This window comes from Leptodactylus fuscus, chromosome 7 (genome assembly GCF_031893055.1).
Source record: "Leptodactylus fuscus isolate aLepFus1 chromosome 7, aLepFus1.hap2, whole genome shotgun sequence".
Lineage (NCBI taxonomy): Eukaryota > Metazoa > Chordata > Amphibia > Anura > Leptodactylidae > Leptodactylus > Leptodactylus fuscus.
In genome coordinates this window covers 35,086,609-35,112,216 of record NC_134271.1, presented here as the reverse complement: position 1 = coordinate 35,112,216, position 25,608 = coordinate 35,086,609, and the positions used below count along the sequence as shown (strand labels likewise).

The 25,608-nt window shown below is 42.1% G+C and overlaps 1 protein-coding gene across 4 annotated transcripts in view; it reads right to left on the bottom strand.

Moving 5' to 3' along the window:
• EHBP1L1 (EH domain binding protein 1 like 1) overlaps window positions 1-25,608 on the bottom strand; it is a 78,911-nt gene that overhangs the window by 27,459 nt on the left and 25,844 nt on the right. For all 4 annotated transcript variants that reach the window (XM_075281579.1, XM_075281581.1, XM_075281580.1 and 1 more), the window contains exons 2-5: window positions 23,040-23,097; window positions 14,732-14,827; window positions 8,612-8,665; window positions 3,488-3,666 (exon numbers count right to left, since the gene is read on the bottom strand). In XM_075281579.1, coding sequence (XP_075137680.1) covers window positions 3,488-3,666; window positions 8,612-8,665; window positions 14,732-14,827; window positions 23,040-23,097 — 387 coding nt within the window. The remainder of the gene's footprint in view (window positions 1-3,487; window positions 3,667-8,611; window positions 8,666-14,731; window positions 14,828-23,039; window positions 23,098-25,608) is intronic.

The window sequence follows — 25,608 nt, the reverse complement described above, 5'->3', positions numbered from 1 at the left end:
GTTCTCAGTTTACATTTATGAAGTATCAATTTGCTTTTCTGTATGTGTCTGGTAGGTGGAGGTCCAACTGCTAAGACTATATCTTTATGGCTGGATGATTGAATATATACATATTTTTTACAGATTGCAGATCAATATTTGTGGTCATTAAAATCACTTCAGTCGTGTGAAGGAGGCCTAAAGCTTTTTCATGGACAGCACCCTACCATGTTCATTTGTGGATGGTATACTGTCTGTGGTTGATCCAATTTTCACATCTGTGAAAAAAAGATCAATTTACTTTTGTTTAATTTTTTATATTTTGTCTGTGACTTTCATTGATGTCATACATCCGTGAAAAAACAAAGGACGTGCTTACGTTTTTTGTTTATGTTAAACCAATATTTTAAGAACTTTTGGCGAGTTTTAGCAAACATTTTCCATGTTATTGGACTGGATGCCAGTGCACTGCAGTTGCGCACTCCGCTCCAGATTAGGCTCAAATGAATGGGCCAGCAGATATCGTGAGGTAAATCCACATGAAAGAATGAGCATGTCGCTTCTTTTTCCGGGAGCTGGAACAAACGGCTCCTGGAAATAAGAACTGACCGGCTCCCACTGATTTCAATGGGAGCCGTCTTTTTGGTCAGGATGTTGAGGGGGATACGGCCTCAACATCCTGACCAAAAAACCCCGTGTGAACTTAACCTTAGGGTCCATTCACACGGAGTAACGTGCCGCGTGACCTGGCACGTATACGGCGTGTGAGATTTTGAGCGCCATAAAAGCTCCCATTGATTTCAATGGGAGCCTGGATCGTATACGCCGTGTTATTTTGCGGCCGCATTTTTTTTTGTAATAACACTTTTTTTGCATCGCCACTTTCAAATACTTAATTATTTTTTTGCTACTAGAGTTGTGGGAGGGCTTATTTTTAGTGGGAATAGCTAACCTTTTTAAAGATGCTATTTTGGGGTACATCACGCTTTTCGATTGCTTTTTCAGTGGCCGACAAAACAAAAAACATCAAATCTGGTATCATTTTGTTCTTTTTTTTTTTTTTTTAACAACGTCCAACGGGCTGGTAAAATAACATTACAGTTGTATTGCTCAGGTCCTTATAGGCGCAGCAATAACCAATATGTGTGTTGCTTTTATTTATTTATTTATTTATTTATTATTAAACATTTTGGGATGTGAGAATTTGTGATTTTTTTTTTTTTAAGAAACTTTTTTTTAAGACAATTTTCTGTCCCCCCTATGAGACCTGCGATGTGCTGATCACTACTTATGTAGTGCAATGTATTACGCTACGTGTCATTAATTGACATTCATTCTAGTAGGCCATGACTTTGGCATGGTCTAATAGGAATGTACAGCCCTGAAGGCCTTCATCAGGCCCATGGGGCTGCCATGTAAAGGCATGTGACTCCTGAAATCTTGTTGATAGGGCTTCTGATGCTTTCAGGAGGGTACTTGTTCCCTCCAAAATTCCTAGATGCTGCAGTTGCTATTGACAGCAGCATCTAAGGGGTTAAATGCCCGGGTTAGGTGGTTTTCTGATCATGGGCATTAGGAGCAGGCATCCATGTTTGAGTGTGCACGAGACACTCAGTGTGCGACTGTTGTAGAAAGTCAAGTGTGGCAGAATAAGGTCCTTTAGTGACTGGTCATTAATACGTTAAATTTCCTGCCTACGGGCTCCACATTGTAGGGCTATTCAGTAGGGAATATTGCAACTACCAGTTTAGTGTTATTACTGTTTTAATTTAAAGGTTACTGCCTACATGGAATTCTCTTTTATCTGAACTGTATTTTATACATACAGGATTCATAAAATATTAATAAAAGGTCATTATATAAAATAAGGTTTTGTGCTTAATGTACTGTGAAGAAATCCCTACTGCACCATATCTTTTTATTGTATTGTTTCAAAACAATTTGCTTATAGTTCATATATATATTCCACATATTAAACTAATAAATATGATAAATGATGGACATTGCATAAAGTAAGACACATATTGGTTAAGGTTTACTTCCTGAGCAGAAATGAAAGCAATAATTAAATCTCATGTGTGCAAATGAATTCTCATAAACAATGTACACTATTTCTTAACTAAGTCTTTGCTCACATTCATCACATATACTGCAATGATATGTAACTGTATAAAACCATATGCCTATATAAATGCATAAACCTACTACTGCTGCCAGACATTGCTCCCTGTAGGAATGGAGTGATGATAACTATCTGTTCAGTAAGTGTCCAACCACTGGGACCTACACTGATCACAAGAACAGGCGTCATCTTCTTGTATGAATGGTGTGACAGGTTGGGCAGGTAAGCTACTGCTTCAATCATCTGTTTAAGACTGATGAAGATAGGAGATGGAGTTCCTATGGTAGATGATAACTTGTAAACTTGGTCTAACCCCTTAAAAGTATACATTTTTGGCTGTTGCATGCATATAGCACAATATATAAGTAACGCAGAGATAATAATCTTTTTCTGGTTATGCAAATTAGCCTACAAATGTATCAGGGGCAGGGCCTGATTTACCAGAGTTGCCTACAGACTGCTACCGTATGATGAAGACAAAACTTATCAATATTGCCTAAAGGGGAGACATTAGGAACTGATTTCCAGGGAGAGACAGAATTTTTGCAACTGTTTGTAGGCAAATCTGTCAAATCAAGCTCACCCCTGATGCTCCTCACCCCATAAAAAAACTACTAGTACGTGGCACTAGACACATAGTTTTTCACCTGCTGGAGAAAAGATATTTTGCAACCCGTATCTAGACACTTTGACTGGTACTCGAGATGTAGGCTACAATTACGTGTTACATGTTACACGCCATGCAACTCCTGGTCACCACCCACCAGCGGCCTCTATTCTGATTCCAATTATATCATACCACTGTATCTTTCAATATCGGATCTGTGCCTGATGAAGGGACTTGCTCCCGAAACATTGCAATACATTCTTGCAATTATGGATAATTGAATGGCTCACTGTATATTATGTGACTTTGGTATCAGAACACTTGGCAGATACAATCACTACAATTTTGGGAGTTTAGTCATTTATCTATGTGATACCTACACCCATCCTGAACTGTAATAGTTGAGGACTTCTCTGTTCCCCTCTTTTTTCTTGGACAATCACATGAGTATCTTCTCTTCAAAGTAATATTAATTATTAATAAGGGATTGTTCCGTCATTGACATTTATCCCCTATTCTCTAGGTAGGGAAAAGTGTCAATAACAGTAAAACCCTTTAACATCTGAGATGTTTGGTAATATTACTAACATCACTCGGTGACCATGTGCTTTGTATTCCTCTGGGAGATACCAGGTGTGTGGCACATAGAAGAATTGACATGAAAAATGACATGAACATGATTGTGCATTGCGTGAGCCCAACGCTTAGTGGTGAAACCAAGTTAACATATATTCCCCTATGACAAAGGTCATAATTGTATAAAGGTATATTGTACTCACGTAGCTTTGCCTTCTCGCAGTAAAGTGCAGGTAATACTGACGGTGAGTGTTGCGGACACAACCTTTACAGACCGTGGAGTGAGCGTCAGCCTCAGTTCTCGTGGAGCAGAATTAATAGCTGCAAATTTACGCAAGTCAATAGGAGCCACAGCCAGGAGCTTTTTGTGGCCTCGAGATTCCTAAAGAGAAGAGAAAAGTATAAGTTAGGCCAGAGCCCCAACAATTTGGTTGCGGTGGAAATGCCGTGGCAAAAATCCAAATTTTAAAATGATCGCTATTACATAAAATTACGGAAAGCTGGCAAAAAAATAAATAGTATTTAAGAGGGGATGTAAATGTCTATAAAAAAAAACAGTGAAATTGCTATGTAGTGAGAGTTTGCAGTTTGTTAAGACTTCTGCGAACACCTACTGAAATCTAGAACTATATCAAACTGTTATATAAGACCGATAATTGCTGTGAGTGGCTTTATACACGCAAAAAATACTCAAAGTGGATTTGCGGTTGGCCAATTTGCTGTTATGAACAGGGGATACAGTAAGAAATAAATCTCAACCACATGCTGTGCAAAAAAAACTGCAAGATATATGTGTAGTGCAGGTCTTCAAGGGCGCAGGGCGCTGGCCCCGGCTTGCGTGTCGGCTGCGTCCATTCATTCCTATGGCCGTTTCGAATAGTACTCGCTCATCTCTATTATTCACATTTCTAACATCCTTTGTTATTTTAGTTCAGCATTTCATAATAGATCACTAGAAACATTACTGTTTACCTTTAAAGGTAGAAGAGCAGGTATAGACACTTTCCTGGTAACAAAGATTGCTACAATGTTACGCTAGGTTCACACCTGCGTAGGGTTAAAAAAGTTTTAAAAGTGGTTAGCCTCGGAGACCGCTGGGTTTCCACTCAAAATATGTGGATTTGGGGACGTAAACCCCGAAAGGAGACCGGGCTAGTTGTGAACAAAGCCTTATCCAGTCTATGCAGTATTTTTTGTGGAACAGCAGTAGACATAGGGGGTTTTCCAGGAGCAGAATATAAATTTTTCGCAGGTTCCCCCATGATACAGTTGGGAGTTAATCAAAATCATCAGGTTAAAGAGCCCTTTCACCACCTCAACCAATCCAAATGCTTACCATCTGTTAATAGGAGCCATTTCAGTGATTTCAGCACAGTTGGAATTTTGTCTCTAGCCACCACTCTTCCTGAGCAACAAGTGCAGGTAGTTTTGGTGCCTGATATGCAATTTAAGCTCTGTAATGTCAGAACGGTGGTGTCAGGCAGGGGCCATGATTCAGAGCTCCAATCAGAGGCAGCCAGTGTCAGAGCTCAGAATCACATTTCCTGTCTGCTCCTGCCTGACACCACCGTCATGACAGTACAGATTCTATATAGCATATTATGTACCAAAACTACCTGCACTTATTGTTCAGGAATGGTGGCGGCTAGAGAAAAAATGCCATCTGTGCTAGAACCAGTGAAACTGTGCCTATTAACAGATGCTAAGAACTAGAGTTGGTGGAGATGGCTAAAGGTCCTCTTTAATGTGTTTGGGACCTCCCAACTTTCTCCAACAGGCCTTTTGTTCTCAGGGAGAATAGGCTGCTGCCCAAGAAGTTCCTCTTCCATTTCAGTACACATACATTGTTCAGTAGGGAAAAGCAAGTATGCCTGTGTTTGGGGAGTCAAGTTGAATGAGCTATCTAGGTCTACAGTCTAGGCAGTAGAGAGATGTAGCAAACTATCAGGAAAGGAAAAAGATTTTTGCTGCTGTCATGCTTTCGTTCACATAGGACTATTCAGACTGGACACAATGGTAACATACTCAGATCTATGAGAAGTATTCTACTTTCAAGCCTCTGTATATAAAGTACAGAATTCACTGACAGTCAATACATTCAAAGTACTGTATATTAGAAAGTTGCAAAACTGTTCATTGCACAATGGCTAAACTACTTGTAGAAAAACCAGAAACCCCCTCCTGTGTGGGCTTCCTAAAGCCACAATGGAGACACAAGATTGATAAACATTATTACCGAAATGTTAAGAGACAATGTGAGAATATCTCACCAAAGAAGTGGGAAGATAAACACAGTAACATGTCAGCAGACAAGGCCGGCAATGCCGGGAAATGGAATTCCTGTTATTAGATGATGTATACACGTAGCTGTGTGGTGTATCACTGTACAATCCAGCCACAACGTACTAGTGTGGGCAAAACAAACCTATGACAATAGGAACGGCTGAACAGCTTTCTGTACTTGTTATGGCTTGGGGTCCCAGTGGGAAGACCCCCACTGATCAGACAATTACCCAATATCATGTGGACAGGGTGTAAGAGACCCTTTAATATTTGATATACAGTAACTATTAATTAATGTCATTCCTTATGGTCAATTGATTTATTCCTTATGAGAATATGTGCAATGATGGTCTACACAGAAGGTACACATATGTTTATACACACAGCAGTTGTAATACAGTCTGTAAAGAATCGTCTTACTCTTATCTCAAGTGTTACTCTACCGCCACTTACAAGGGTCTGATACTAGCGCTATAATTATAAAAGGAGTTCAGCACTTCACATGTCATTACTCCTTTAGCACCTCGATATGGATTGTGCAATGTAACTAGTCTACAGGGTATCTTTGGTATACACAGCACCTCGGGGATTTTTAATGTGACTCTCCAGATATATCCAGAAGCTGTATTAAGAGAATTCCCTAACGTAATACATCATATTTAGAGTTTATTCACACATATTATGCGGACACGTGATGTCCAAGATTATCATAGACATTGTTTGTGTGCTGGCTGGGGTAGGCTATTCCACGGATTCACAAACAAGTGAAAAAGCCTTGCCGCCTCTGGAGATTAAACTTTTTCCCCAAATGGAGGAGCCTCCCTTTAGCTTTCAAAGGGATTTTACATGGAACAGCTTCTCCCCATATTTCTTTTATAGGCCATTTATATATACAGCTTTCCTTAGACCCCTTTTCTCAAGACTAAACAAATTTTAATTCTTTGATGTCTCCTCATAACTGAGGTCCTCCATGCCCCTTATTAGGTTTGTGGTCCTCCATTGTACCTGTTCCCAAGTCTTAGATATCTTTTCTATAAACTGGTGCCCAGAACTGAACTGCATATACCATACAGGGCCGCACCAATGATTTATATGATCACGCAACTAGTCCACCATTGAGGAAGGGGTGAGTGCTTTTTATGGATTAACATCATGCGCTATTTTCTGTGTACAACCAATGGGATGCTCTGTGTGAGTAAATAATACTTTGGATGCCTATACACATACAGATATCTGGCCAATTTCTGTCCAGTCAGATCTATATCAATCTGTATTGTGTATGTAAATGGCCTGTTGCTCTCTAATGACCTTATAAATTTTCTCAAAAATCACAATGACTGTAGCCTGTAAACAGAATCTGAAACATATTTGACAGACAACTCCTTTATATTGACATTAGAAAGCATTGGTTCTATCCCAAGGGTGCTATTTCATGTGCGGCCAAGCCACAGTAATTGTACACACATTACTACTACATGTTATGTTGTACTTATAGCTGAAGCCAAGGCAAGTACAGCTGTAGTGTGGGAATTTGGGCTAAGCCATGTGCTGTTACTATCACCACATATCTGTGACTTTACCTGTCACTTCAGCAGAAGTATGGAGGAAGCAATTTTTTCCTCTCCTGCAGAAAGACAAACTCTTTATGATTTGGAGGCAGTATTGGCAAAACGGGAGGATCCATTTGATAATAACTTGGCCATGCATCTGTGCAGCCGATCACATTATCCTCCCCCACCCCCTTACAGTCCATAAGGGAAGAGGGATAGAGACAGAAGGTGAGGGGAGAGACTATTTGGATGGTGGTGTAGTGACAGTAGTGTTATTGGGGGTTGTAGGCCTTCCTGAATAGGTGAGTCTTCAGGGCCTTCTTGACGCTTGTGATTGTGGGGGTCAGTCCTGTGCAATGAACAGATCTTATTCCTGTTCGGTTTTGCGGCCGTGCTTTTGTGGCACCTATTCATTAAATGAACGAGGCAGTGCATGGATGTCATCTGTGTGCGGCCTGTGCGCCGGCTATGTCATTCAATCACGGCCAGCATCCAGCAGACGGTCATCTGAAGGCGCTGTAGTCACGTGACGGTGGAAAATGTTCTTTTGAAGTCAGTTTTTTTAATGGTTGTCACTTGGCAGTTTTAAGCCTTTAGAAGTGTATGGATGCATGTATATATCGTTTTTTTAGGGTTTTTTCTTGGGCAAAATAGCACCGCATATACGATCCACTCTCTCATTGAAATCAATGGGAGCGTATACGGCCCGCAAAAGCTCACGCGGCATCTACGTGCCACGTCACGCGGCACGTTACCCCGTGTGAACTCACCCTTAATGGACTGTGGAAATTGTCTGTGAAAAAAACTGACATGTCCTACACTTGTCCACTTCACAGTACTCAATAAAAGGTAAGGGATCTGTTATTAATGGCCGTCATCTCATCTGATGGCCATTAAAAATGGACCATCATGTCCGTTTTTCACAGGCGTTTGGCACATCAAAATGGTCGAGGCGAATAAGGCCCAGATCTGCCTCAAGCAGGACATGATAGGGTCTGAGAAGACCAAAAATGAGCAGTGCATAGATTATCTTATGCCCTAAACACAAGTATTGGCTTTGCCTATGAGAGTCCTACGTCTCCTCTCCTCTTATTACCTTCCACAATAATATTACTGCATTCCTAGCAATGAACATCTGCTGCCAGTTTCGAGCTTTGATGCCTCAGGAAACAGATTTACAGACCAATTACTAACCTGCTATGTAAAATGCACCGATTGGAATATTGTGGTTTAATATGAATATAACAGCAATGTTTTCTCTCAGACAACGTGTTAACCTCATAAGTTTGTCTCTGCCTTAGGCGGTATAATAATAAGTCTGCCCCTAGTTGTAATTACATTGCTGTATATCCAAGTTACACAACCATACAGGATGGGAGCATCACTAATGGCTAATGAGGTTATTACTGACAAAGAATACATCAGCCTGCAAGGAGAGACAGTGTGGAAGAAAAATGATTAGATTACAACACCGGGCTATGGGGTCACACTTACCCCCTCAACTTGAAATGTCCATTCTTTCTCCTCAAAGTGATCGGAGTGCGGGTCCTGCAAAGAACAATGGTATAAATGGTCACTTGTCTATTATCTTATGGATTTTGGTTTTATTGGCCATCTTTTATGCCAGGGCTCCCCAGTGATGAAAATGAGTGATTATCACATTGTGTATTACAATAATGGTATATTCTTATAATAGTATATTTTAAATAATAATGTTAACTTATGGGTTAAGGTCTGACGTCTTCTTCACCCTCTGGTGCTAGCTTATGCACCTCCTCAGTTCAATGTGTAATGGACACCAGGAGGCTGGTACCACTCTCTTCTACTTAAAGCGTTTGAGTCCCCGTAGGAAAACCCAATGGACCCCCATTATAGTCTATGGGGTCCATAGGTTTCCATGTGTAACTACTTTTTAAGCAGACAGGATCTCCATCTTTTGGTTCTCCATATGAACCAGAAGGATGGAAACCTAATGTGAACCTAGCGTTACAGGGAATACTATGGTATTCCAGATTCTCTGGCCATTAATCGATGCCCATAGACTGCCATTACAGGTAACAATTAGAGATGAGCGAACACTAAAATGTTCGAGGTTCGAAATTCGATTCGAACAGCCGCTCACTGTTCGAGTGTTCGAATGGGTTTCGAACCCCATTATAGTCTATGGGGAACATAAACTCGTTAAGGGGGAAACCCAAATTCGTGTCTGGAGGGTCACCAAGTCCACTATGACACCCCAGGAAATGATGCCAACACCTCTGGAATGACACTGGGACAGCAGGGGAAACATGTCTGGGGGCATAAAAGTCACTTTATTTCATGGAAATCCCTGTCAGTTTGCGATTTTCGCAAGCTAACTTTTCCCCATAGAAATGCATTGGCCAGTGCTGATTGGCCAGAGTACGGAACTCGACCAATCAGCGCTGGCTCTGCTGGAGGAGGCGGAGTCTAAGATCGCTCCACACCAGTCTCCATTCAGGTCCGACCTTAGACTCCGCCTCCTCCGGCAGAGCCAGCGCTGATTGGCCGAAGGCTGGCCAATGCATTCCTATGCGAATGCAGAGACTTAGCAGTGCTGAGTCAGTTTTGCTCAACTACACATCTGATGCACACTCGGCACTGCTACATCAGATGTAGCAATCTGATGTAGCAGAGCCGAGGGTGCACTAGAACCCCTGTGCAAACTCAGTTCACGCTAATAGAATGCATTGGCCAGCGCTGATTGGCCAATGCATTCTATTAGCCCGATGAAGTAGAGCTGAATGTGTGTGCTAAGCACACACATTCAGCACTGCTTCATCACGCCAATACAATGCATTAGCCAGTGCTGATTGGCCAGAGTACGGAATTCGGCCAATCAGCGCTGGCTCTGCTGGAGGAGGCGGAGTCTAAGATCGCTCCACACCAGTCTCCATTCAGGTCCGACCTTAGACTCCGCCTCCTCCGGCAGAGCCAGCGCTGATTGGCCGAAGGCTGGCCAATGCATTCCTATGCGAATGCAGACTTAGCAGTGCTGAGTCAGTTTTGCTCAACTACACATCTGATGCACACTCGGCACTGCTACATCAGATGTAGCAATCTGATGTAGCAGAGCCGAGGGTGCACTAGAACCCCTGTGCAAACTCAGTTCACGCTAATAGAATGCATTGGCCAGCGCTGATTGGCCAATGCATTCTATTAGCCCGATGAAGTAGAGCTGAATGTGTGTGCTAAGCACACACATTCAGCACTGCTTCATCAAGCCAATACAATGCATTAGCCAGTGCTGATTGGCCAGAGTACGGAATTCGGCCAATCAGCGCTGGCTCTGCTGGAGGAGGCGGAGTCTAAGGTCGGACCTGAATGGAGACTGGTGTGGAGCGATCTTAGACTCCGCCTCCTCCAGCAGAGCCAGCGCTGATTGGCCGAATTCCGTACTCTGGCCAATCAGCGCTGGCCAATGCATTCTATTAGCCCGATGAAGTAGAGCTGAATGTGTGTGCTAAGCACACACATTCAGCACTGCTTCATCACGCCAATACAATGCATTAGCCAGTGCTGATTGGCCAGAGTACGGAATTCGGCCAATCAGCGCTGGCTCTGCTGGAGGAGGCGGAGTCTAAGATCGCTCCACACCAGTCTCCATTCAGGTCCGACCTTAGACTCCGCCTCCTCCGGCAGAGCCAGCGCTGATTGGCCGAAGGCTGGCCAATGCATTCCTATGCGAATGCAGACTTAGCAGTGCTGAGTCAGTTTTGCTCAACTACACATCTGATGCACACTCGGCACTGCTACATCAGATGTAGCAATCTGATGTAGCAGAGCCGAGGGTGCACTAGAACCCCTGTGCAAACTCAGTTCACGCTAATAGAATGCATTGGCCAGCGCTGATTGGCCAATGCATTCTATTAGCCCGATGAAGTAGAGCTGAATGTGTGTGCTAAGCACACACATTCAGCACTGCTTCATCACGCCAATACAATGCATTAGCCAGTGCTGATTGGCCAGAGTACGGAATTCGGCCAATCAGCGCTGGCTCTGCTGGAGGAGGCGGAGTCTAAGGTCGGACCTGAATGGAGACTGGTGTGGAGCGATCTTAGACTCCGCCTCCTCCAGCAGAGCCAGCGCTGATTGGCCGAATTCCGTACTCTGGCCAATCAGCACTGGCTAATGCATTGTATTGGCGTGATGAAGCAGTGCTGAATGTGTGTGCTTAGCACACACATTCAGCTCTACTTCATCGGGCTAATAGAATGCATTGGCCAGCGCTGATTGGCCGAATTCCGTACTCTGGCCAATCAGTGCTGGCCAATGCATTCTATTAGCTTGATGAAGCAGAGTGTGCACAAGGGTTCAAGCGCACCCTCGGCTCTGATGTAGCAGAGCTGAGGCTGCACAAGGGTTCAAGCGCACCCTCGGCTCTGATGTAGGAGAGCCGAGGGTGCACTTGAACCCTTGTGCACCCTCAGCTCTGCTACATCAGAGCCGAGGGTGCGCTTGAACCCTTGTGCACACTCTGCTTCATCAAGCTAATAGAATGCATTGGCCAGCGCTGATTGGCCAATGTATTCTATTAGCCTGATGAAGTAGAGCTGAATGTGTGTGCTAAGCACACACATTCAGCTCTACTTCATCGGGCTAATAGAATGCATTGGCCAGCGCTGATTGGCCAGAGTACGGAACTCGACCAATCAGCGCTGGCTCTGCTGGAGGAGGCGGAGTCTAAGATCGCTCCACACCAGTCTCCATTCAGGTCCGACCTTAAACTCCGCCTCCTCCAGCAGAGCCAGCGCTGATTGGCCGAATTCCGTACTCTGGCCAATCAGCACTGGCTAATGCATTGGCGTGATGAAGCAGTGCTGAATGCGTGTGCTTAGCACACACATTCAGCTCTACTTCATCGGGCTAATAGAATGCATTGGCCAATCAGCGCTGGCCAATGCATTCTATTAGCGTGAACTGAGTTTGCACAGGGGTTCTAGTGCACCCTCGGCTCTGCTACATCAGATTGCTACATCTGATGTAGCAGGGCCGAGTGTGCATCAGATGTGTAGTTGAGCAAAACTGACTCAGCACTGCTAAGTCTCTGCATTCGCATAGGAATGCATTGGCCAGCCTTCGGCCAATCAGCGCTGGCTCTGCCGGAGGAGGCGGAGTCTAAGGTCGGACCTGAATGGAGACTGGTGTGGAGCGATCTTAGACTCCGCCTCCTCCAGCAGAGCCAGCGCTGATTGGTCGAGTTCCGTACTCTGGCCAATCAGCGCTGGCCAATGCATTCTATTAGCCCGATGAAGTAGAGCTGAATGTGTGTGCTTAGCACACACATTCAGCTCTACTTCATCAGGCTAATAGAATACATTGGCCAATCAGCGCTGGCCAATGCATTCTATTAGCTTGATGAAGCAGAGTGTGCACAAGGGTTCAAGCGCACCCTCGGCTCTGATGTAGCAGAGCTGAGGGTGCACAAGGGTTCAAGTGCACCCTCGGCTCTCCTACATCAGAGCCGAGGGTGCGCTTGAACCCTTGTGCAGCCTCGGCTCTGCTACATCAGAGCCGAGGGTGCGCTTGAACCCTTGTGCACACTCTGCTTCATCAAGCTAATAGAATGCATTGGCCAGCACTGATTGGCCAGAGTACGGAATTCGGCCAATCAGCGCTGGCCAATGCATCCCTATGGGAAAAAGTTTATCTCACAAAAATCACAATTACACACCCGATAGAGCCCCAAAAAGTTATTTTTAATAACATTCCCCCCTAAATAAAGGTTATCCCTAGCTATCCCTGCCTGTACAGCTATCCCTGTCTCATAGTCACAAAGTTCACATTCTCATATGACCCGGATTTGAAATCCACTATTCGTCTAAAATGGAGGTCACCTGATTTCGGCAGCCAATGACTTTTTCCAATTTTTTTCAATGCCCCCAGTGTCGTAGTTCCTGTCCCACCTCCCCTGCGCTGTTATTGGTGCAAAAAAGGCGCCAGGGAAGGTGGGAGGGGAATCGAATTTTGGCGCACTTTACCACGTGGTGTTCGATTCGATTCGAACATGACGAACACCCTGATATCCGATCGAACATGTGTTCGATAGAACACTGTTCGCTCATCTCTAGTAACAATCATTCCTAGTAAAGTTGTTTGATATTTTAGGCATGCGCTAAGCTCATAGGCATGTGCTTGTCAATAAACAGTGAAACATCGATCAGCAGAATTGTGAATACAGCTCTGCAGGTTGCTGCTAAGGACCAGAGCTAAGAAATGGAACTCATGAGACTGAAGCAAATTTTTTACTAAGTTAGTAAACTTTTTTTGAAGAGCCCTTCCAGCTATACTGCTGTCCAATTTACTGCTTAAAGCAAATAGTAAAAAGATCCCCCCATCCTCCAAACTAGAGAAGGTAAAGTTGAGTAAAATGTTCTTCTGAGATTTCTTTGCACAGTTTACGGTAAACGTGTTACATCCTGCAGTGTCTCTTTACACAAACTGCAAAATGGTGTTCAAGTGTGATATTACAAATCTGTTTTAAGCTAAAGATATTCTTTAAAGAGGATCTTTCATGGGTTTGGGCACAGGCAGTTTTATATACCACTGGAAAGCCGATAGTGCGCTGAATTCAGCACACTGTCGAATTTCCCGATCTGTGCCCTGGGTGAAGAGCTATCGGTAGCGGTACCGTAGCTCTTCACAGTCAGGAACGTCCTTCTGCACAGCTTATAGCGCTGCACTGTGTGAGCGGGGAGGAACGCCTCCTCCCTTTGCTCACAGTGCTCATCCATAGACGAGTATTATCAGGAGGGGAGGGGGCGTTCCTCCCCGCTCACACTGTACAGCGCTATAGGCACTGCTGTGAAGAAGGACGTTCCTGACAGACTGTCAGGAACGCCCTTCTGACTGTGAAGAGCTACGGTACCGGTACCAATAGCTCTTCACCCGGGGCACAGATCGGGAAAGCCGATGAATTCAGCGCACTGTCAGCTTTCCAGCGGTATATAGAACTGCCTGTGCCCAAACCCATGAAAGGTCCTCTTTAAGGATTGATGATGCTTTTGTTTTATTAAATTGTGTCATGCTCAGATGTGATCTTCACAAAACAGGAGGTTTCAGTCTTATAATGAGTTAGTGTTCAGAGTGAGAATTGCTGGCTTTATATGATATCTAGATGTTATAAAAATCCTGAAATTCTCACTCTGAACACTAACCCTAATAAGACTGACACTTCCTGTTCACGTCTCAGCACTCATCACATTATCGTCACAAGCAGGATTACATTGTATTACATCTGTATTTTCCATACATAGAAACATAGGTGTCACATTCATTTTAAGCCTACAGAGAAAATGAATTACAATTTTTGGAGCTTGAAGTCTTATAGACTAATAGGTGTGATATCTGTATTATATATATATTCTGTAATCATTTTTTATCACAACAAAATCAAATGAAATCAAATTTTTCAATGATTTTTCATAGTTTTTTGTTGTCTTTGATAATATATCACACTACAGCCAATTGCAGAAGTTTGGGTGATCTCTCTTACATTTGTACATGGGGAAATTTAAAAACCTATATAAGTATCCAGTATCAAAATTGATGCAGAATTCTTAAATATGAATTATTTGCATTATGTTCGTCACTTACTCGATATAGTGTTGCTGTGATGTCCACATTTTCAGGTACAGCCCAGACAACCGATCCACGAAACGGGTCCTTGATTCCCGGCTGCCAGCTATGAGCCTGAATACAACAGTATATAAGGCATATTTATACTACAAAGGCATTTTACAAAGCAAAAAGTTATAGACAACTTATAGAATATAAAGTGTGAGAAAAAAGAGAAGACGTTAAAGGAGTATCAATATTTCTGTAGTGTTTTATTCCTGCAGCTCGCTATGTGGGGTCTTAAAGAATCTTATGCATATCAGTACTAAAAATATGAGGATATTAATACCAGCAATGAGCTTTGCCATCATATAAAACATAATGTGACACGGAAATAGCAAGTCTAGACTGATGTCCTGACAACCTTGCACATTTTTATTTTTATTGAAAGGTAAGTGTTCAGCCCCTTGTCAAAGCAAAACTTCCATTTGTAAAGCCATGAAAGGGATGAGGAGCCTGAGGGAGTTTCCATGGCCAGAGATACATAGAGACATGGCTTTGTTTACATGAAGTTTACATGCATGCAATACAGCTGCTGGCGGAGCAGAGTGGCTTCATTCTGTGTCGAAACACAGGGATGTCTGCATGGAAAACTAAAACTAAAAGCTATATGTACTTAAATATATATACAGTCCTATGAAAAAGTTTGGGCACCCCTATTAATCTTAATCATTTTTAGTTCTAAATATTTTGGTGTTTGCAACAGCCATTTCAGTTTGATATATCTAATAACTGATGGACACAGTAATATTTCTGGATTGAAATGAGGTTTATTGTACTAACAGAAAATGCGCAATATGCATTAAACCAAAATTTGACCGGTGCAAAAATATGGGCACCTCAACAGAAAAGTGACATTAATATTTAGTACATCCTCCTTTTGCAAAGATAACAGCCTCTAGTCGCTTCCTGTAGCTTTTAATCAGTTCCTGGATCCTGGATGAAGGTATTTTGGACCATTTCTTTCTACAAAACAATTCAAGTTCAGTTAAGTTTGATGGTCGCCGAACATGGACAGCCCGCTCTCAAATGATCTGAAAACAAAGATTGTTCAACATAGTTGTTCAGGGGAAGGATACAAAACGTTGTCTCAGAGATTTAACCTGTCAGTTTCCACTGTGAGGAACATAGTAAGGAAATGGAAGACCACAGGGACAGTTCTTGTTAAGCCCAGAAGTGGCAGGCCAAGAAAAATATCAGAAAGGCAGAGAAGAAGAATGGTGAGAACAGTCAAGGACAATCCACAGACCACCTCCAAAGAGCTGCAGCATCATCTTGCTGCAGATGGTGTCACTGTGCATCAGTCAGCAATACAGCGCACTTTGCACAAATAGAAGCTGTATGGGAGAGTGATGAGAAAGAAGCCGTTTCTGCACGTACGCCACAAATAGAGTTGCCTGAGGTATGCAAAAGCACATTTGGAGAAGCCAACTTCATTTTGGAAACAAAGATTGAGTTGTTTGGTTATAAAAAAAGGCGTTATGCATGGCGTCCAAAAAGAAACAGCATTCCAAGAAAAACACTTGCTACCCACTGTAAAATTTGGTGGAGGTTCCATCATGCTTTGGGGCTGTGTGGCCAATGCCGGCACCGGGAATCTTGTTAAAGTTGAGGGTCGCATGGATTCCACTCAGTATCAGCAGATTCTTGAGAATAATGTTCAAGAATCAGTGACGAAGTTGAAGTTACGCCGGGGATGGATATTTCAGCAAGACAATGATCCAAAACACCGCTCCAAATCCTCAGGCATTCATGCAGAGGAACAATTACAATGTTCTGGAATGGCCATCCCAGTCCCCAGACCTGAATATCATTGAACATCTGTGGGATGATTTGAAGCGGGCTGTCCATGCTCGGCGACCATCTAACTTAACTGAACTTGAATTGTTTGTCCAAAATACCTTTATCCAGGATCCAGGAACTGATTAAAAGCTACAGGAAGCGACTAGAGGCTGTTATCTTTGCAAAAGGAGGATCTACTAAATATTAATGTCACTTTTCTGTTGAGGTGCCCATACTTTTGCACCGGTCAAATTTTGGTTTAATGCATATTGTACATTTTCTGTTAGTACAATAAACCTCATTTCAATCCTGAAATATTACTGTGTCCATCAGTTATTAGATATATCAAACTGAAATGGCTGTTGCAAATACCAAAATATTTAGAACTAAAAATGATTAAGATTAATAGGGGTGCCCAAACTTTTTCATAGGACTATATATATATATATATATATATATATATATATATATATATATATATATATATTACATGTAGATTTTTCAGCTCATTTCATTTTCCTTGATGTATAGTTTGTATGTTTGTATTTATCGGATTTTACATTATCTGGTTATCATCTCCATAGTAGCCAGAAAATGTAGCTATACTTCTATCCGTAGATCATGCATTTCTATATTAACAAGACAGGCGGTGATGACTTCATTTATATCATCTCATCATTGCTTAGATATTCACGCCTTAGGCTGTATTCACAAAACCGTTGTAAAATATCTTTTTATTAAGGATTTGCTCATGAAGGTTAGAAACAGTCATATCTCAGCATAGATAGTACGGCATATCTTTCATAAAGATCATCAGAGTATCAATAATATAAAGGATAAGAGGAAATAGAGAAGGGGTTCATAATGGGGGGGGGAGGATGAGTCTGCTGAGATTCCATTCATTGGGTAATTCTTTCCACAGCTATTTTATGGAAGCAGTCTCAAGAAGGAGAAACCGTTGTACCCAAATTGACTTATATTTAAGGTAAGAGAGCAGTTCAAGGTGCGAAAGTTCCTCTATCAACACAATTTGAGTATGAGATCTGGGGTGGTGCTATAGTGACCCAGTAAAGGGGAATGAGTGCTATAGGTATAGAAAGACGCTGACGCCATAAGTGCTTGTAGAATCCTTTGGAGAGTGGAGAGATTCAAGAAGGTAATGGAGGGAAGAGAGATACTGTGGACCTATACAGTAGATGTGATCCGGTATTTCTGGGAACTGGGACCAATAGTGAGGGATTCACTCACATACCCACCTAGAAAGGTGTAGAAAGGTGCCTGGCTGCTTAAGCCATCTCCAGCAGAGTGGGGATATTTCTTGGGAATATTTGTGGAGAAAAATTGGTGTTTTGTACCATCTATTTGAGAGCATATAAGTGGACTCTTGAATGCAGACTCATCTAGAAGGGCTTAGGGACTATTTAAGGATGAAGTCTCTTTGGAATATTTTCTCCAGCCATGTAATTGAATGTTTGTTACATTCTTATTTCAGCACTCCCAGGTATATACATTTAATGGATTGAGTAATGCATTAAAGCAAATTTTGGTTGTGATTAGGGTTGAGCGATCGGGATCGGAAAAGATCGGATTCCGATTGGCGATCGAGTAAATTTCACGATCGAGATCGGGATCGAGATCGGCTGGAAAATGATCGGAAATCAGATTTTAAAATCGATCTTGAAATCTCAAGATCGGCTCAACCCTAGTTGTGATATGATCTCCAAATAGGAGGGGAAAGCGCTGTCTGTGAGGGTCAAGTCATATGCCAGCTCCTTTTTATTATTATTGTTTATTTATATAGCACCATTAATTCCATGGTGCTTTACATTTGGGGGTTACGTACAGTACACAAAATATACAGGCAGATATAAAAGTAACAGTGACTGACTGGCACAGTGGGCTTACAATCTATGAGGGAAGGGGGGTATAGACAGAAGGAGAAGGGGAGAATTCAGATGGTGGTGTGGTCGCAGTAGTGTTATTGGAGGTTGTAGGCCTTCCTGAATAGGTGAGTCTTCAGGGCCTTCTAGAAGCCTGTGATTGTGGGGATCAGTCTTATGTGTCTTGGTAAGGAGTTCCAGAGTATGGGAGATGCACGGGAGAAATCTTGGAGACGGTTGTGTAAGGAATGGATGAGAGTAAAGCGGAGTAGGAGGTCATTGGAGGATCTGAGGTTACGTGTGGGCAGGTAGCAGGAGATAAGGTCCGAGTTATATGGAGGGGACAGGTTGTGGATGGCTTTGTATGTTAATATTAGTAGCTTGCACAATTTGCTGGGCTATGATAGCCAGTGGAGGGACTGGCAGAGGGGAGCAACTGATGAAGATCGGGGGGAGAGGTGAATTAAGCGAGCAGCACAGTTTAAGGTGGACTGGAGGGAGGCAGGGGTGTTAGCTGGGAGTCCATGGAGAAATGTGTTGCAGTAATCTAGGCGGGAGATTATGAGGGCCTTGACGAGCGTCTTAGTCATTTCAGGGGTGAGGAAGGAGCGGATTTGGTGGATGTTCTTGAGTTGGAGGCAGCAGGAAGTGTTGAGGGTTTGAACGTGTGACTTGAAGGATAGGTCGGGGTCCAGTGTTACCCCAAGGCATCGGGCCTGTGGGACAGGGGTAAGTGTGGATCCATTGACTTTGATAGATGGTTTGCGTGAACTCCGTTTTCTCCATATTGAGTTTGAGAAAGCGGGAGGAGAGGAAGGAGGCTACAGCCGTTAAACAATCTGGAACTCTGGCCAGCAGAGAGGTAATGTCTGGTCCAGAGATGTATATTTGGGTGTCATCAGCATAGCAATGGTACTGGAAACCATGAGATTCTATGAGTTGGCCAAGGATGTAGATGGAGAACAGGAGGGGTCCTAGGATGGAGCCTTGGGGGACACCTACAGAGAGAGGGTGTGGTGAGGCTACTTTTGCATGAGCTGGACAAATGCCAAAGATATTTTGTTTGAGAGCACTAATGCTTGGATCGTGTGGGATGGGTAGAAAATAACCAGTCCATTGACAAGAGTTGCTAAGTTTAGTGTCATTTGCCAAAACAGGTCTTCACAGACCGCTAATTGAGTCAGTGAGACTTAATGTGGATTCCTCCACGGGCACATATAATCTAGACAAGGAGCGAGTGAACCAATCAAGTATTCAAAAAACCAATACCTCCAAATCTCGTAGGTAAGGTTAGAGTTTGGTTTGGTAGTTTCCCATTCTAAGATGAAAGATATTCCAAACATAGCTGGTAAAAAAAAAAAAACCTTTAAGGAGGTGAAGAAAGATTTAGGGAGTGGTATGGCAAGTGATTGAAGAGATAATGGATTTTTGGAAGGGACAGCATTTTCAAAAGGTTATCTCTACCTATCCAAGAAACATACTGTATGTGCCATGAGGTTATTCTGGACTTAATTTGCGCCAACAGCAAGGCATAGTTTTGATTGTACCACTGTTTGGAAAATGCAGTTAATGTTCTCCCGAGGTGCTTAACCGAGTCAATTTGAAGTGGAAATGGGGATAGTCTGCCTAGTTCTGTCTTCAGTTTCTGTGGGCAGGTGATACACAAGGCACCAGATTTGCTTGCATTATAAAATTAGAAAGGGAGCCAAAGTGATCAAATAGATTAGCTAAAGGTGGGAGAGCCTCAGTTGGGTTTGTAATAGTCATGTGAAGATCATCTGTGAATGTCACTGTTATGTGGATCTTGTCACCTAATTTGAAGTCTTTCCAAATTGGTTCCTGTTTCAGGCTCTGAATTAAGGTCTATATAGTTAGAACAAACTGTAGGGGGATAAAGGGCATCCCTGCCTGGTACCAATTCTAATAGTGAATGGTTTGGATAGGAAAACGTTGACTCTTACTTTGGCACTATGCATAGAGTACAGAGACATAATCTTATGGAGAAATTCTGGAGTTCATCCAAACCTCTCAAGGGCCAAGGTCATACAATTTCAGTCCATCCATTCAAAGGCCTTGTCAGCATCAGTTGAAAGTGAGTTTTCTCTAACCAGTAGACTGGATCACGTACAGTATGTGTATCGTATAGTGCTTCCCCTCCTGACCTGACCCAAAACATGTCTGTCGAAGGTTAATCTAGTCAGGTAAGAGGGTGATCATCCTATTTGTTAGTAATTTGGCAAACAATTTCACATCCACATTGAATAATGATATGACCAAGTAGCTACCACATTTAGTAGGGTCTTTGCTGTTTTACGAATTATCAAAACGTGAACATCGAGAGTCGGAGGAGGACTAGCAAATGGAGACATCTATGTGCAAGTGCATTGCGATCAAACTCCTCAGTAGGGGTCTGACTAGTTCTCAGATCACATAGAAGCTGATAGAAAGAGCAAAACTCTGGAGCAATGTCTGAGGTGTTTTTGAAGGACTCTGCAGATGTGGAGGTAATCTCAGATATGAAACTTTGAATATGTCTATTATTTGTTAAATAGGCCATCAGTTTGCTGCCTTTATTTGTCATGTATATAGTGCTTGTGGGAGGCAGAAAGATCCATCTTGGCAGTATTTAAGTTTAGGCAATTTTCAAGTTTCTCTCTGCATAACACAAGATCCGAACGGACCCCCTGAGCTGCTGATCTCTTTTGTTGACTCTCAAGCTTAGAAATTTGCAAAAGAAGTGTATCAACCTCCTTTCAATATTACTTTTTTTTTTCTTTTTTTTTTTTTGGATGGACCTGAAGTTGTTGAAAATCCCTCTGATCACCAATTTAGGGGCTTCCCAAATAACACAAAAAGTATCATTTTCTTTGAAGTAGTCTAAAAGTGCTTCTTCAACACTCCGCTTTCTCTCTGTCAAGCAAAGCAAAGTTTCATTAAGCCCCTACTCCCATGTCTGACTGTTTTTAACATTTTTTTGTCATCCCCTTTAACAAACTTTAAAAAAATTCATGTTTAAAAAAAAAAAAAAAGATGAATTTTATAGGTTTTTTTTTTTTTTTTTTAATGGTGGTCACTCATTGAAATCCGTTTTGGTAGTGTTAAAAACAGACCCAATGACTAGTAATGCACCAATGTGGTTGCCACAATGGGCAAAAATAATACATGTGTGAAAAGCCTCACTGAAATGAATGTGCTGAAAAATGGGCATCACGCCTTCTTGTTTTTCATTGATACCTGAATAAGGAATTATCCTAAACAAGAGCCAGCCTTAAAGAAAGATTTCTGAAATGAGAACTGGGTTCTGACAATCTCCTTTGTACCAGAAGTGTATTTTAATGTATAGACCCCCTGATGGAAGGTATCAGGATGAGTCACTGATGGACTTCATACAGAAGACACATGGATCATCATACACCTTTCCTACCGAGATAAGTGGGGAATTCTAATAGAAAACTTTCCTACATGCTGAGGACCTGCAGCGACTGAAGCAACAGGGGAGAGAAACGTTATATATACAAGAATGACTGCACTTAGTCTTGAGTAAATACAATAGACTACAATTTTCAGCTTGCAGTAGGACACATCATGTTAACATTTTCTGAGCATATCAGATTTTCTATAAACTTTCTCAGATAGTGACATGAACATTGAGATAACTGTCATAGGAAATGGAAGGTGTCAGTGCTCTTACATAATAACAGCTGATGCGGATGGCAGATTGTGTAGGTTACATTTATCAATGTCATTAGTTAAATTGTCACATTGGAAAAAAGAACAGAAACTAGCGACAGATATGGAGCGCACCCAGATCTGCTCTTTAAGGATACACGATCTGCGCCATGAGCAGGTAACCCACAACAATATATACGTATATACTATTAATGTACTGTTTACTTTTCTGTCGCCAAAAATATATATATTTTTTTTTAAAAAAAAAAAAGCATCTAAAGATTTTAGCAGGATTGTCTGAAATAAATTATTTATCGCCCCCCAAATTTTTATTGTAAGGGAAAAGAGTAATTAAGGTAATTCTGGCTAATCCCATCCATTGAAGAAAAGAAAAAAAATCTCTTGTGTTTTTGAAAATCGAAGTGAGTCAATTATATGGAGACGTTGGCGTTTTACATATACGGTATATAAGAGATAGAATTCCTATTAAAAGCACTGCGGAAAACAAGTGATGCATTTCTGCCATGGTTGCTTTTTGGCTGCGGCTCACTACATGGGGTCTTAGTCTAAAGTGGTGGCCATAAATAAAGAGCACGGGCAGTGCACGGTCGACACACAGATATCACCGGTGTGCTGGCCAAGCTTCCACGACCCCTTTCATTCAATGAATAGGAGGCCACGGAAACAGAGCCGCAAAACTGGACAGGAATAGGACCTGTTCGATATTTTGCGGCCCAACACGACCATGTTATTCGCTGTTATATGTACGTGCCCATAGAAATGAATGAATCAGTGTGCTATCTGGGAAAAACCCGGATAGCACACTGACCAGACATATGGTTCTCTCCAGGGGGATTAGGATGTTGTTTTTGTGGGAGATAAGCTACTCCCAAAGGAGTCTGGTTTTCTCCATTAAAATAAACATGCAAACAAGCAACATTGCCAGATAAGCATACCTTGGTGCAGACTCTTCTGTTCCTGCGAGTCCATACAACCACTATTTTATCTGGTTGCCTGAGAAAAAAACAAAAAAAAGCCATTAGTCACAAGGCTAAACATAGGCACAAGTTAGTGACATGATCACGGTCCAGACCCCAAGAGAATTAACAATAAGGGGGAGTTCACACGGAGTAACGGGCTACGTGATGTGGCATGTATACGGCGTGTGAGAGTTTGAGCACCATATACGCTCCCATTGATTTCAATGGGAGCCTGGATCGTATACACCGCGTTATTTTGCGGCCGTGATTTTGCAGCTGCAAAATCACGGCCGCAAAATAACGCGGTGTATACGATCCAGGCTCCCATTGAAATCAATGGGAGCATATACGGCGCTCAAAGTCTCACACGCCGTATACATGCAACATCACGCGGCACGTTACTCCATGTGAACTCTCCCTAAAAAGGCAGGCACAATAAAATGATGCAACCAAGGAAAGCCTTTGTGAGGTTCCTTGTTTTCATTTTCTCCTTTTTCTATCTGTTTGTATATTTTGTGTACTGTATGTAAATCATGGAATTAATGGTGTTATATAAATAAATAAATAAATATAATAATAATTAATAATAACAACAATAAAATGTTTTATTATTATTATTATTATTACTTGGTTGTAGAGTTACACTATATGAGGGTGTGCTTTTCAGCTGCTGCAAAGAGTTCACCATAGAATAATGATAGAGTGGATGGTGCAATACCAAAATGGCAACTGAAGACTGAAGCATTAACTCCTTAGTGATTGAAGGATGGAGAATTCTGTGGTTTTCAGTCCCAGTTTGGATGGTGACCTTGCAAGACTGATTATAAGGATTTATTTATCTGGAGGATGTCAGCCCGATCTCTGGTTTTATCCATCTGCTCCATCAATGATGGACCTTTTAAAGCTATGTGGACTTATATAACTACATGGACTTATATAACTACATGGACTTATATAACTACGAGGACTTATATAACTACGTGGACTTATATAACTAGGTGGACTTATATAACTACGTGGACTTATATAATTATGCGGACTTACATAACTACGTGGACTTAAAACTGATTCTATGTGTTTTGCCTCATGCTAAATATTACTTGGTAAGAAAGCCCTAAAAACTATGTTTTCTGTGAATTATTGGATATAAAATTGCACATACCATTCAAAAAAGTTAAAAAAAAGCCACTCAAAAACCTTTTAGACATGAGTCACATTTTGCTAATGCACACAACATTTTCTGTCAATAAGGCTTTAGAACTGCACTGTGTGAAGTCTCCCAGAAATGCAAATGCTTGATAATAGGGAATAGCATGAAGTGAGCGAAATAAAGGTCAAATATCTAAATCTTTTCACAAGTCACCTTACACAACTTTATACATATTTTTTTCAAACAATAAGTATTTATGTACTTTCAAATCAAGAGAATTTAAAGGGATCCTATCATAGAAACCCTTTTTTTTTATTAGTAACACGTCGGAATAGCCTTAAAAAAGGTTATTCTTCTCTACTAAGGCTATTTTACACTACTGTGCAAGCGGCCATTTTCTCGTGGCCTGTGGGCATGCGCAGTCTGCTCTGCCCAAGGCCGAAGCCTAGAAGTCGGAGACCTGCTCCGGGAGAATAGGATGAAGAAGACGCTGCTGATGAAGATGGAGGCGGCGCTGGAGAGAGTTCTGTCACAGCCTTTCTTAAGGCTATTCCGACGTGTTACTCATAAAAAAAGGGTTTTTATGATAGGATCCCTTTAAAGAGGACACATCACTCCTTTAATAGACCCCACTTAGTGGATTCTGATGCACTTGAATTTTTTCGCTAGTCCCCACCATTCCAGAGCCATCGGTGAAGTTAGTTTTGCTGCCTGATGTGCTAAATAGCCTTTAAGTGGGTGGTCTTGGGCTGCCTGTGCTTGGTTAGACTCAGAAATCTTTGAATAATAGCCCCTTGCATTCGCCTGCCCTACATCACCTACTGGACATTGTAGTCATTGTAATCAGTATATCAGACTCTGAAACTAACTGCACCAAGCAGTGACGTAACTAAACTCTTGTGGGCCCCAGTGCAAACCATAGTGTGGTTAGGGTAATCTATAGGTCTCCTTGGTTTATGCGCCAGATGGAAGCTGCAATCTCAATTCTAATGCCAGTGCTTATGGGCCCCCTAAGGCTCCTTGGCCCTGGTGCTACTGAACCCCCTCAAGTTACACCCCTAGCACCAAGATTGCACCAGAATGGTGGAGGCTATAGATAAATTTCCAAATGCACTGGAATCAAAGGGATGGTACCTAAGGGATGCAGAACTGGAGGTGGTGAAAAGCTCTCTTCAATTGCAAGGAGTATTATGATTATGGGTCTCTTTCATCTGGCTATATGCTGTGCCCAGAATAGCAAATCTAGCCTGGTATAAATATCTAGGGCTGAGTTCTAGTCCTGTGCGGGAAAACATTTACCAAGCACCACAGTGCTTCAGACAGTGCCATGATCCCTTCTTCTTAGAAGATATTTGCTGCAACAATACAATCACAATAAAGTGAGAATTAAACATA